Here is a 15,080-nt window from a genome sequence, read left to right as displayed (position 1 = left end):
TTATGACAATTAACACATCCATCACCACCCACATTGTACATTACATGTTCAGAACTTGTTCATCTCATAATTGAAAGTTATACTTTTTTCTTATATGTTCAAAGTGCACTGCAGGCATAAGAACAACAGCACAAAATGTGCTACAGGAATGCATACATCATGTATTTAGGTTTGAATAAATGTCATTAAGGAATTTAAAAACTAAAAATTGTAAATGTTTACCATTAATAATTAATTTTTTGAAGAAATATAGCAGATGCTGAAAACTGCATGACTCGGGCCTTAAGCTGTAAGTGAGGAGTGCTAGACTTCATTCTTGGCTCTGAAACATGCACATGTGGGTTCAGTTGAAAAAAAAAAAAGTCATTAAGTTTTAATATGGTCAAAATGCTGGAAGTAATTGCTGTGTATGAGATTTTCTATTAGTTACACTTTTATGATTTTGCTTTAAGAACTTATAGTGTTATTGTAACTTTGAATTATTAAAGAGGCAGGCATTTCCCTCAGAATAATGTCAATTGGATTTTTTTCTTAATTTCTATCTTAATATATTAGCTCTTTACTGATTAAGTCGCTATATAATATTTTTGAAACCTGTTGTTCAAGAACAATTCAATATGTACTGAAAGAAGCAAAGTATACTTAGATCTATTTCTGTCTGTTTTAAAACAGTAAAATATATACTCCTTAAAAATAGTCCAATTTGGTGTTCAAGATCTTGGATTTACAAGAACTCTTCTTGTTCAGGAATATTTCATATTATGTAAAAATATTATATATTGTGATTATTGCAAAATTTAAGAGTATAACTTTTGCTATTAGTAGCTTAAACTGTCAGCCTAATAGTTTTAACTACCAAAACTTGCTCTAAAAATACATTTCAATTAAACTAACTTAAGCTTCCTGTTTTTTTCAATGCAGAGTAAAATGTTCTTTGTTTATTAACAAAGTCTGTATTCCAAATAAGAATTGTCTATATCAAAAAATGTACAAAGCATTATTAGTTAATTCCAACATGCTATTGTTTTGTTAATTTAAAGTAGCTCACTGAATTAACTTCACTATGTTTATATACACATTCTATCACAGATACTTTGACCTCTTTAATAATGTTTACATTACTATATAGCAAAAGCTCCCTTTACTCATTTTTCTTTTTCTTTTTCTTTCAACATGCTGCAGTAGCTAACATATTATGGAGAGAAGAAGGTACTAAGTTGAATTATTTTTACGTTGTTGTGACAATTTTGCTTGATTATTATTAGATTTGTTGATTATCTTTTGTATCATTAATTACCTTTTTTATTTTGATTCAATATTTCAGTTGATGGTATTTCAATATTCTTGTGTAAGCCTGCTACCATTACACATTTATCACTTCTCATCAGCTTGATTAATTCCTGATACGTTGCGATATATTGAAATGCTTTAAGAGTATAAAATTACATCAAAGAAATAAAAACAATCTCAGTTAAACATAATTTACATAATAAACTCTGATTAACGCAGAGTAAGAATATTTATAAAAACTGTGCCTTATCAAGGGAATATAATAAATTATATTAAAATCTAGGTTACATTTGAAGGGCCTGGATTCAAATGTAGTCTTTCAAGTTTACAAACAATAGGGCAAGTTACCCTGCACGATCTTCTTATCTCAAAAAGGAGTATAGTAATTGTTAATACTCAGTAGGGTTGTTATCAGTTCTTTAGTTATTATCAGCACTCAATAAACAGTATCCATTTTCATGTATTATTGCAATTGTTATTGGTTTTCTTCATTTAGTCACAAAGGCTGGGAAGAATGCATTTGCCCAGGTACTTAAATAGTCCATCAATTGTGGTTACATGAAATTAAGAGAAAAATGTCTAAAAGTCATCATTACACTCCTGGTGAACAATGGCCAAAAATTGTCTTCACAACCCACTTTAGACAAAATTTCTCTTCCCTGGTTATAGCTTCCAGTAGGAACCCAAGTCACTGTTTCCTGTGAAAGCCAGTCTCAAAGCCTCAAGTAATTCCGGAATTTAGCCATCTCAATTCTGTACTCAAGGATGAAGCAGTGCACTTATTTTTTCTCTCTCTCTCTTAGAACTTGTTGCTCCTTAAATCTTTTGTATGAGCTCCATTAAAACCTGGGTTTATTAAAGAAGTTCCAGTGTAACTATACCCTCCATTTTTATTCCACTTCAAATATTTCACCTTTAAATATAATAATTCAGTCGTTACTGAAAGTAGTCTTGACGTATCAGTACTTACTTATTTATATATTTATTTATTTGAGATGGAGTTTCACTCTTGTTGCCCAGGCTGGAGTTCAATGGTGCGATCTCGGCTCACCGCAACATCCGCCTCCAGGGTTCAAGCAGTTCTCCTGCCTTAGCCTCCCCAGTAGCTGGGGTTACAGGGCCTGCCACCATGCCCGGCTAATTTTTGTGTTTTTAGTAGAGACAGGGTTTCACCATGTTGACAAGGCTGGTCACGAACTCCTGACCTCAGGTGATCTGCCCTCCTCAGCCTCCCAAAGTGCTGGGATTACAAGCGTGATAATATCTATTAAACACATTTAATTATATTGTCTTCCCTCTGGGCAAGAGTTCTCTGAGCATTTTAAAAATTGATTTTATTTTATCATTGTGATGGAAGGAATAACACCTAACGAGTCAGAGACCAAATACTACAGATCTGGCTCTGATGGTTAATTGCTGGGAAAATTTGGATGAGTTATTTTACCTTGCTGAGTCAGATGCTTCCAATACAATATTCAAAATAGAGTTGGCACTCACCTCACAAATCTGTGCTATGTAAATCAATTTAAAGTATGTGGAACAACTTTTTCTTATGTATTAACTTCGATAACCACCATGAACATTGTTAGTTTGTAGTAATTTTTAATATGTAATAACAATACTCCAGGCCACCCTCAAAAGTATAGAATAGAAGCTTCCAAATTAATTAAAATCATGATGAAATTCATTATATAAAACCACATTATTTTCTATTTAAAAAGGTATTCTATTAGTTTTTGGAAATTTATTCCCTCAGTAATTATTCTCCATCAAGAATAATGTTCTTATGAGTCACTGTTTCATTTGACACATAAAATGTTCTTGACAAAAATAGATATATGGTATATTTTACAGATACTTTAAGTCACATAAAATAAGTGTGTGTCTTTGGGTAAATTATTAAAGTCTTTTTTTCTACATACAGTTATCATAAGAGTACTTGTTGTTTCTTGTAATAGGAAACATTTTAAAAATAGATTAAAGAAGACATCATATTTGATTTTGATTCATAGACATCTGTAAGTTATTTTATAATGCCGCAATTATTGGCAAGGCATTACAATAAAAATGATTGCATGTACTAATAGTAATAATGGTGACCAGAGAAAATAGACTGGCTTGAGGAATCACTGAACCCCATCATTGGGTATAAGCATCTCATACAAATAATTAAAATTATAGGTAACTAAATTTTTTAAGGAAATTCTCTCCATTTTTATAATTTAGAATAAAACAAATATGAGCTACATATTTCTGAGATACACTTCATTCTAGCAGTGTTTTATATTTATATATTTACCTCTTTACCATAGCCAAGAAAAATCTATCTCAGAGAGAACAAATTATAGAACCCTAGAATGTAGGTCGTTTAAGGCCAATAATGGAAAGAGTTGAAATGATAATTTCTCCTATAATGCCATTTAACTCATCTATAAACGGTAAACCTATGTTATTTTTACATTAATAATTATAAAATTATTTTTTAAAACATGAGCATCAGAATCTAGTGAAGAGTTCATAATCTAAATAAATTTAACTGAATTTAATATGTATTGTCTTATCAATCTCGTCAATATATAATCTTGGAACGCAATGTCCTCTGCATCTCTGGGTTCCACTTTCAGCTTTTCTACTCATCTTTATGTTTTACAGGAGTATAAAGTGACAATATTAATAGATGAAATATCTCACTTACTTATTGACAAATATTTTAAACAGCATATTAAATTAAAACACTTTGAAAACATTGGAAATTCATAGATGAATAAGATCTAATATCTGCTCTAAAGAAACTTTCACTCTAGAAGGTTCAAGCCTGAACCATTCTTACCAAAAAGTAGTTTTACTGTATATTAAATAATAGATATAATACATATAAATATACATGCATTAATATGTATTTTACATACACATTAAAATATTCAGTGTGATTGGTTTTCATTTTCAGTATATTTATGATATTTATAATTAAATATAATTTAATAAAGTATTTTCTAACGTTTATTTTGTGGGTAATTAGTTTATGTTATGAGGTCTAAGTTTATAATACATGTTTTGGATCATATAGGCACTGAATGACACTAATTTAAATTATTTGATTCATTGAAGGATTTAATAAATTTTGCATATGCTAGTTTCAGTCTTCAAAGAGAGGTTCAGGATGAGTCAGTATATAACATGGAATTTTTAAAATTTATTAGCACATGAATTACTTTGATGAATATCCCCAGGATCAATATTGAGTAGAACATAACATACTTTGGGAAACACCGGCTTCATATATTTGAATAATTTAAAGGCAGAAAAAAAGTTTCATATTCAGGAAAATTGCCTTTTTTATTCTTTATAAATATTTATGTATCTATTCACACAAAAATATGTGATAGAAACATAAAAAATAAATCACTATTTAGTTGGGCCAACACTGAACCAAAAAAAATACAAATAGAAATGGAGTGAAATTGTACAACAAAGTTAATACATTACATTACACTTCATGATTAGTTTCATAATCTGTAATACAAGGTTTCCAATGTCATCCAGTTGGGGGAAAACAGATTTAAAAACAGGCCAACTTAACTTCTTCAGCCTAAAATTATTTAAAAATTTCATTACCCACGAAAAATTTCATTACCACACTGTCAGGGAGGTTGGGAAATACAGAAGAATATATGGCTACTAAGTGTGGTTCAAAAACCTCTGGTATAACTATTTTTTTACAGAAAAAGAATAGAAGACTACAAACTGGGTTCAGTGTATACTGCTTGGGAGATGGGTGCACCAAAATCTCACAAATCACCACTAAAGAACTTACTCATGTAACCAAATACCACCTGTGCCACAAAAACCTATGGAACTAAAACAAAACAATTACTACCTCAAAATAATACTGAAATAATATGTAAAATGAAAAAGGTCAAGATGTGGTGCCTGATACCTTTAATCCTAGCAATTTCGGAGGCCGAAGAGGGAAGATGGCTTGAGGCCAGGAGTTTGAGAATAGCCTAGGCAACATAGCAAAAACCTGTCTCTACAAAAAAGTAAAAAAAAAAAAAAAAAATTAGCCGGACTTGATGACTCATGCCTGTAATCACAGCTACTCAGAAGACTGAGGTGGGAGGATCTCCTGAGCTCTGGAGCTCAAGGCTGCAGTGATCACTCCACTGCCCTCTATGCCACCCACACCGCTGTCCAAATTGAGTGACAGAGCACTATCCTGTCTCAAAAATAACAGAGCCTACAGCAGTAATAACATAAAATACATAAAAAGAAAAATACCCTTTGCAGAATAAGTCTTCTGAATACATGAGATTTAGTCATAGCATTTCGGGGGAGGGGAAGACTATGCTTTCTAATGGCTAGTACATGATGCCAGTTAAATTAAATCACAATCAATCAGTTGTTATTTCCACTGGCCATTTCACTAACCTGTCTGCTAAAAACTTAAGTCAATCTAAGCTTTCTAAATCATTTTACAATTTTTAAATCAAAAATGTGATCTTGCAAGAGATATCCATTAGCAGTGATATCTATACATGTGCACATGTACATACAGGCATATGATGACACTGGCTTAAATTATATACATACATGTGTGATACACATGGTGAGCATAGATATAATTATGTATGATTGCAACCAATGCCATTTATAATGCAAACAAATATTCTATTATATTATAACATTTGCTCTGCTAATTAGTGTGTGAAGTTAATAATGAAGATGTCCATTCAGTTTTTTTCAGTACATCTTTAGAAGTTAAGGAGATTGTATATTTACTCAAAAGGACTGGTTTTAGATAATATCACCCTGGCCAGTATACATAGTGGTCAGATGGTGCCCACTTCCTGGATTAACAGGGTCTAAAAAAGAGCTTGACACACTCACTCCCAAAAATTTTTTTAGCAAGAATGAAAGGATAATCAAGTATTGTTATAGTTGAACATAATATAAAGACTTTATTGTAGTGCAATGATATGATTTTGCTCTGTGTACAAAGACAATTTTATCTCCAAAGTCGGGATATAGTGAATGAGAACTTTCATGAACCAAAAGTCTATCCGTGCTGAGTTATTCAGTGGGAAATGCAATGCAGACAGTCTATTCTTGCCTATATTATTCTTTATCTAAAGGGGGGAGATTTCTTCTATATTTCAAAAATATGCATACCTTTAGGATCACTTGAAAGTAAAAAGGATAATATCCACCAATGAAGGATTTTGTGTAACACCATAATTTATTGAAACACCTTTGATTGGCTACCAAATCACTACATCATATTTACAACTTCTCGTGGACTATAACATGAATGCAAAACTAATGACAATTAAGTCAGAGGAAGAAAAACATCACAATAAAATCTTTTTTATGATGCACATAAACATGCATCCAATAATCAGATATTAATCGAATTGTATTGCTGAAATAAATTACATGGTATATATCCACTGTATATAATAAGTAGTATAACTATATTTCACAATACACTACTGTTTTTGAGTGGTTCCCATTCCCAAAGGATCGAGATAGGAATGTGCATTATATCCATTTTTTTTTCAGTCCATTTCATGTATTTAAGGGTACAATATTGATTAGAAAATCCTCTGGGAAATACTTCTGTCTTGTAAGACTGCAGGAGTAATTCTTGCTTATGTCTTTTCTGTATATAGAAAGAAAAACCAGAAAGAAAGCTCTCAAGGAGGAAACAAATTATGGATAACATCTAGAGTCACTATACTCTGTTAGATTAACAACCCCCCCTCCCCCAAAAAAAAAAAAGTGTTTGTGTCTGCCTTCACTAGAGCCTGAAATAGGAAAAAAAAAAAAAAAAAAAAAAAGGTGCACATGTTCCCGATCTTTACTGTGGCTAGAGTAGTGTAGAATCTTTCACTGAAGTCACTGATGTCTGTAATATAATTCACCACAATGCATTCATGAAGACAGAAGTAATGTTCACCACTACTCAAACTGTTTGAGACTCAGGATCCCTTTACACACTTAAATATTGAGAACTTAGAGACCTTTGTATTTGGCGGGGGAGGGGGCATTTCTATCTACTAATATTTAGTATTAGAAATGCAAATAGAAAAATTTAAAATATGCATTTATTAACTTGTTAAAATAGCCCTAATAAACCCATTACATGGAGCCATAAATAGCATATTATCATTTTAAAGCTACGTTTTCAAAAAGCTAAAAGGTAATACATCGTTTACATTTTGCAAATCCTTTAACTTTCTGACTTAATAGAAGATGCTGGGTTCTTACATCTGCTTCTGCATTGAATTGTTGTGATATCTCACATAACATTATACTTCATGTAGCCTGTTGAAAACTAAACCCTACATTTAAAAAAATAATAATGCAAGAAAAACTGTGAATGACATCTTAGTAGTATTAGGAAAACGGTTTGGGCTTGGCAGCCTCCCTAAAAGGGCCAAATTTAAGAAATGCTCCACAAGAAAATAAAGTTGATCTTCTAGCTGGCTCAAGGATTCTGGGAAAACAGAACTTAACATTTTATATCACAGAAAATTTAAATAGCATTATATTCCACAGCATGGGTTTGAGGAGAAGTGAGAATAGTTATCAAATTCTGGTTATATACCATGTCACCATTTGCTTTTTTTAGTAGTGTTATAAGGAATAGATATCTGCAAAAAATAAATAAGTAAGTAAGTAAATAAATAAATAAATAAATAAATAAGTTACCATTTCTTTGAAATCTTGCATTGTGCGAGTTACTCTCCTAAATATTTTACATTCTCTACCTAATTGAAAGCTTACAACAGCTGCATGACATAGTATAATTATCTTTAAATTTGATATGGGGAATTATCACACAGTCTAATTAACATTCTCACAGTAAAAGCGCAAGAGCTAGAGCTATGATTTGCCTCTGATCTGTCTAAATGCAGAGAATGAAATTTCTCATCTCTCTTTGTCTTATCTTCTTATCCCTACACTTGTCAAAAAAATATAATATATATAAATTTAGTAGTTAGTAAAAATATATACAAATATATTATTTTATTTTTACACATAAAGGTAATGAATGTCCCAAATGAAAATGTGCATACTTGTCTTCAGTTTCCAACATCTCCATCATCAGGTCATTTATATTCCTCTTTGCTGAGGATAATCTTAATAAATTTATATGTGCACAATATCAAAGCAGCAAATTGAATGAGAAACGTATCAGGTCATATGTTGAGATCATAAATTCTGCTGCAAAAATTCTAAATAAAACTTATGAGGAAGAAAATAATGCCTTGCAAAAATGTAAATGGCAAAATATCAAGTCTTGTGAATGAGTCTTATGAAAAGTTTTATTTCATAGGCTGAGTTACCAATATATAGGCATTTATTTTATAATTGCCATTTTAATTAATCTAGTTGTATTTAGTAATTTGTTGGCATTACTGTTTCATAAGCACTAAGAAGTTATAGTCTCATTGAAAAGAGTCAAAAAAAACTAAATCTTAACTAATAGTATCTGTATTTCTTCAGTAACTTTTAACCTGAAAAGTGGTTTATGCTTTGTAAAAATCTTCATGTGTAATTCATATTTTAAAAAGCAAGAAAATATACTCTAGAACCTAAAAGAGTGATTTGGATGGATTAAGTGGTATTTAGTGGAAAATATAGCTCACAAATTCCACCAGTGCAACAAATTATAGTGGAATCCCACTGACTCTTTTCTGTGTAGAATACAGTAAAACAACCTAATAAAAGTATGCATAGCAGTAAGGGAAGGAAAGATTTCAAGAAACATGACAAACAATCTGGACTTTAAAGTAGCTGTCAGGCCCAAACACATTCAAATTCATAATTGTCGAACAGTATTTCGGCGAAGTTAAAGAAAGGTAGTCACATTCACTGAAAAATGTTAAGAGCTTAGTAATAAAAATCAAACATAGTATGTAACAGATACAAATGAAAATCAGACACCACATTATGACTTTGTTACATTTATAAGTTTCAACAACAATATTCAGAAACCAGTAATGTTAAATTGATAGTTATTGATTTGTTAGTGTTTGCATTGAGGCTTTGCTGATACAAATGAAAAAGCTTTTGCATAAATACTTATGTGCTTTGTTTCGGCTTTCTCTTTTGTGCATGTAATATTTATATTCCTTTAAACACAACTATGATTATAAATAATAGCTGACTACTAAATTTTATTTTATAAAAAACATGATGAGTTCTTGCCACTTCTGCTACTGTTCAGGAATATTCCATCTTTATGTATTGCTCTCTGGAATTATAATGGATAATTAACTATTAAAGCTTACATCTATTAAAATAGAAGTACTGAGAATTGTTTATAAAATAATAAGATGTATCAAACAACCTGGAGTCATTTAAAGTATATATGTAGTATTATAAATAATTTCATGTGCCAAAAGAAAAATTGTATGCAGACTATGTATAAACATGAATGAAATAATAGTTCAGTTTGTATACATTTTTCTCTAAATCTTAGGAATATATGGATACATAGTTATATGGAAAAATAAAATAAAATTTAGTAGTCAGCTATTATTTATGATCATAAGTATTCCCTAGAAACATATAAGATGTAAGATGAAATATGACTTAAGTTCAATAAACACATATGTTTTACAAATCAACAAACTGTTATTGTGTTTATCAATAGATGGAAAGCCCAGGCTGAACCTTGCAGGAGATCACAATTGAAAAAAATAATAATAATGCTTAGAAAATTATTTTTTATTTAAATAAATTATCTTTCCCTTTACCGATGTTTTTAGAATGTAAACATTGTAAGCAACAATGGTTTGATTTTCCAATCAAGATTTTAATATTATTGTTATCTTTTAAAGAAAACATGCTATCACTGAATTATGTAAGATATAATTATATTGAATAAATTTGACTGTGTAAACCAATACAACAGGTCAAAAGAGCTATATAGGCGAGGACCAGAAAAGGAAGGATTACAAGAGCTCAGGACTGACCACATTGGAACAGAGAAGAAGCAGAGGAAACAAAGAGAACAGGTGTTCATGAGTACGCAGAAGTTCCCTGGGCTCAGGCTTTAGTTAACCTACACATGTTTCAAACTCGCCTCCTGCACCCATTTAGACATGGATTTAGAAAGTCGGGGGAGATGAATTTCTGCGATACCACACATCCAGATCTGTAGTGTGAAAAAGAAAAGTGTGATTTAAACATTAAATTAAGATTTTTCAAAGATCTTCATTTGGTTTAAGGTATAGAAATAGACCTCCCAAATTGTCAATATTAAAACTAATATGTAAGATCTCTATTTAGAATTATTTTGACAAAAATTAGTTTAAGAAAACATTTATTCTACAAAATCTAGGGCATTTGGTCTTTTTCTTCCTAAAAATCTTTATATGAGCTAAACTCCTGCAAAGAAATTAAACTTTTCCTAGTGAACTCTAATAAAAGTAGTAAAATAAATTTGATTCTTCAGAAAGTGCTTTTATTCCTTAATCAACACGTACATTAAGTGGGGAAGGTATCCAACATAATCTATGTATCAAGAGTTTATATCCCTATTTATAATTGCTTTAAACTATGAAACATTTGTTTAATTATATTAAAGAAACCACTAAATTGCAGCTCAGGAAGAATGAAGTGTAATGTCTGCGTAATATCACGAAGTGGTGTGGGTATACAGTGAGGGTCCCATATGATTTGCTTTATTAACATCACACAACTTCGAAAACTGATCCCCTGCTAAAGATATGAGAGGCACTGAATTTTGATTGTAAAGGTTTATGATAATTATATTTTGAACATTTAAATGTGTTTTTATTCCTAAGGTCTGGGAATTGGGAACATGTTTTATGTGTTTTATGAAGATGGAATCAAAGTGATACAACCCATAGAATGTGAATTTCAGAGGCACATTAAGCCTAGTGAAAAGCTCCTTGGATTTCAGGCAAGTATCTAAAAAGTTTCTTTGACATTTCATGCAGAAATTTTGTTAAGTAGAATTATATTTTGGAAATATAACAAAACCTACACATATATGAGACTTGTGTTGGAAAAAAATTATGAAACCCATGATATTCGGTGTAATTCTTTTTAGGTTTTATATCTGAGGAGGAAAATAATATATTATGTATTCCTAAATATTTGCTTGTAATTAAAATGAAGGTAAGAAAAGCGAAATAACAGGATGAACACGACCTGCAATAGCTTTCCCTGCTCTCCAGTTTAGAATACCTCCTGTATTTATAGGTAATATTTACTTCAAGAAAATAAAAGAAAATAATCTGGTGAGAAGTTGGTGTATATTAGATGCTTTATAAATGTAAAACCATTTTTATTCTTCATCTCATTCTTCATGAGGTCCCAATGGAATGGACAATTCAGATAAATAAGGGAAAATATCAAATGTTTTCAACTCCTCATTTCAGCCTACCAGTAGGCAGTGTTGCTGTCATATACTAATACATGGAGACAATAATTTATACCTTAAATCTATGCCCTAGAATGAAAAGAAGGAAAAAAATTATGAGACGAGATAGTATAGGTCAGTTTCCTCCTAGATATTATGTAGGACAAACAAATATAATGTCCTTTTATTTAAAAATATTTCAGCTATAGGCTAAATTATTAAGTAAAATTCTTACCATTTTTGGTTAAGTTATAACTTAATTATACATACAAAAAAATCTTAAATTGCACATTTTATTTTATTTTATTTTATTTTTATTTTATTTTATTTTAAGACAGTCTTGCTCTGTCATCCAGATTGGAGTGCAATGGTGCGATCTCGGCTCACTGTAACCTCTGCCTCCTGGGTTCAAGCAATTCTCCTGCCTCAGCCTCCCAAGTAGCTGAGATTACAGGCATCTACCTCTACACCTGACTAATTTCTGTATTTTTAGTAGAGACGTGGTTTCAACATGTTGGCCAGGCTGATCTTGAACTCTTGACCTCGTGATACACACTCCTTGGCCTCCCAAAGTTCTGGGATTAGAGGCGTGAGCCACTTCACCCGACTCTATTTTTTTTTTAATAATCTTACGTTATCGTTATTAAGTCAGTCTTTGAATAAGTTGTGTTTTGTGCATATATGTATGCAATACATAAACACATGAATAAAAACAAATTATTGCTGATAAAAGAAATAATTTAAGCCACACTCATATTTTTTACAAAAACATTCTGAATAAGAAATATAGACTAACATGCAGATATAGGTAGTGTGGTGTTCAATAAAATATTATTATTTAGATCAGAACAAAATAATTTTTTAGGAGAGTGTTTCTGATTTCTACAGGAATAGTAGTTTTGCAGCTAATAACACATATGTCTTGGCTATATCACAGAATTTGAAACTTCAATTACTAATACTAATAAGATAGGCTGTGAAATTCATACTTTTCATCACAAAACTATCACTTCAGGTATTTGATTTGCAAATTTAGAGACAAAGAATGTTCTTCCTGCACCACATGTGTGCTATTTCAGGGTATCAGTAAATGCTTCATTACTATGTGACTCAAGTCTTAAAGAGCATGCTTTGCTTTCCCAGAACATTTCTTGACAGCTCTGGGTGAGTTAATTTAATAACTTGGAATCTCAAGTTAAAAAAACAAGCTAAAATTTGATGTGGCAGTTTTGTAACATGTCAGGGCAACAAGGATGTGAGCATTATTTACCTGAATTTCTCTCTCTTTAAAGCTTTATAATACTCAGATGTCCTCCTAAAACAACTAAAGAAAAACAAGGTAGAATTGTGTATATTTATTTATCTATGCATACACATATTATTTCTCTATGTATCCAATTAAATATGTATATTTGTCTATGTATACATATACATGTATATGTATGTACACATACATAGAGACAGAGATGTAGGACAAAGCAATGTGATGTATACAGCTCTCTATGTATACATATATATTTATGTATACCTATATAGATAAATAAATATACATAATATATAATAGATACAGAAAAAAATTACATATACAAACTATGTATAATTTTCTGATAAGAAATTAAATATTAAAGAGGAAATAGAAACCAAATATCAATGATGACAACTTTAACTTATTTTCTTCAACCAATGAACCCTTATCCACAAACATATACCAACAGTGACAAAGGAGGGATAACTAGTTACTAATAACTAATCTGCTATATCAGATTATATCAGTCACAGCCCCTGGAAATCTACAGTCATATTGTGTGTGAGATAAATATTAGAGAATATGAAGTTATTCTAGAAATGTATACTTCTACATAAAACTACATGCAAGGATAGAAAGTTTGCATTCCTATACTATATTAAAAAGTTTATAAAGGTTTCTGTACTCTTATGGAAGAGTAATGAAAGGAGTAAAAAGAAAAGCTTGTTTGCATTTTTAAGAAGGGAGAAAACTATCAAATAGTGTTTTGGTTTTTAAAACACTTATAACATTTTTACTGCATTGGATGTTGAAATTAAAATACAGCTCAAAATTTAAGGTGACCAACATTTTGTAAAGCACCAAGAATAATATAAAAAAAGGGAATTGTTATAACTAATTTCTGCTTATGATTTTTAAATACAAAATATATGGAGAAACACTTATGACATAAAAGAAATATATTTCTTATGTAATTATTATATGCCATATATATGAAAAGAGACTAGAGTAAATTAAATTCCTTTTATATTACTCTGCCATTTTTCATTCCTTAATATAAAATAAGCTTAAATAATAGGAATATATATATACACAAATACTGTCATGTACATACAAGTATATCCCAATAGAATGAGAAGTGCATTGGTCATGTTATGCTTTGAGAATAAGTGTTGAAGTAAATAATTTTTACTTGAAGGCAATATTTTCTACATTTAAAAACAAGATAGATGGCAATTTCAGAGTATGGAAGCTATTTGGTGGTACATTCTCTTAAGAATATATTTCTAATTACAAGGTAATTTCATGAGAAATTTGTTGAATATTATGCAACCAGAAAATATTTATCCAGAAAAACAGAATCAATAGGCTCTCCATTTCTATCTCTCTCTGTCTCTATCTCTACTGCTACCACTACCTGTACCACTACGTTTCCCTCTATTTCTGTCTTTTGATTTCTATCTCTATCTCTATCTTTTTCTCTATCTATCTCCTATATGTTTTATTTTAAGGAATTGGCTTACACAATTGCAGGTGGGATATGTCAAGTCCAAAATTTGTAGGATTTGCCAGCCAGAAGGAAATTCAGATAAGAGCTGATGTTGCAGTCTTAAGTCCAAAATCTACTGGTCTGACTGTCAGTCTGGAAACTTACACAGGAGTTGAAGTCATAGTCTTGAATCTTAAATTCATAGAGCAGGCTGGAAACTCAAGCAGGATTTCTATGTTGAAGTCTTAAGGTAGAATTCCTTCTTTTTGTAAAAACCTTAGTCTTTGCTCTTAAGTCCTTCAACTGATTAGATGAGGCCCATAAACATTATGGAGGGTAATCTGTTTACTTAAAGTCAACTAATTATAAATGCTAATCACCTCACAAGCGTCTTCACAGCAACATCTAGACAAGTATTTGACCAAACAACTGGGCACCATAGTCTAGCCATGCTGATGTATAAATCAACCATCACATCTTCCTGTCTCTTGTAGTCAAGGATTAAGTTTGGGTTAGTGTTTGTATTCTCAACATGCTCGGTACAATGTCTTACATATGACAGGCCAAGAAACATTTGTTAAATGAATTTAACAAAAATTCCATTGCTTTAAGCCTTAGCTATTCATTGTTTTATGCATTCTCTAAGTTTAAAAATG

General features: G+C 30.8%; 1 protein-coding gene across 7 annotated transcripts in view; it reads left to right on the top strand.

The window, feature by feature from the left end:
- FSTL5 (follistatin like 5) overlaps positions 1 to 15,080 on the top strand; it is a 786,887-nt gene that overhangs the window by 659,772 nt on the left and 112,035 nt on the right. For 4 of the 7 annotated variants that reach the window (XM_008000148.3, XM_008000146.3, XM_073017698.1 and 1 more), the window contains 2 exons: positions 1,183 to 1,209; positions 11,109 to 11,227. In XM_008000148.3, the coding sequence (XP_007998339.2) occupies positions 1,183 to 1,209; positions 11,109 to 11,227 (146 nt within the window). The remainder of the gene's footprint in view (positions 1 to 1,182; positions 1,210 to 11,108; positions 11,228 to 15,080) is intronic. The other 3 variants (XM_008000150.3, XM_008000149.3, XM_073017699.1) reach the window with 1 other exon arrangement.

Source organism: Chlorocebus sabaeus, chromosome 7, assembly GCF_047675955.1.
Source record: "Chlorocebus sabaeus isolate Y175 chromosome 7, mChlSab1.0.hap1, whole genome shotgun sequence".
Lineage (NCBI taxonomy): Eukaryota > Metazoa > Chordata > Mammalia > Primates > Cercopithecidae > Chlorocebus > Chlorocebus sabaeus.
The sequence above is the reverse complement of the archived record's forward strand: the minus strand, read 5'-3'. Positions and strand labels throughout refer to the sequence as shown.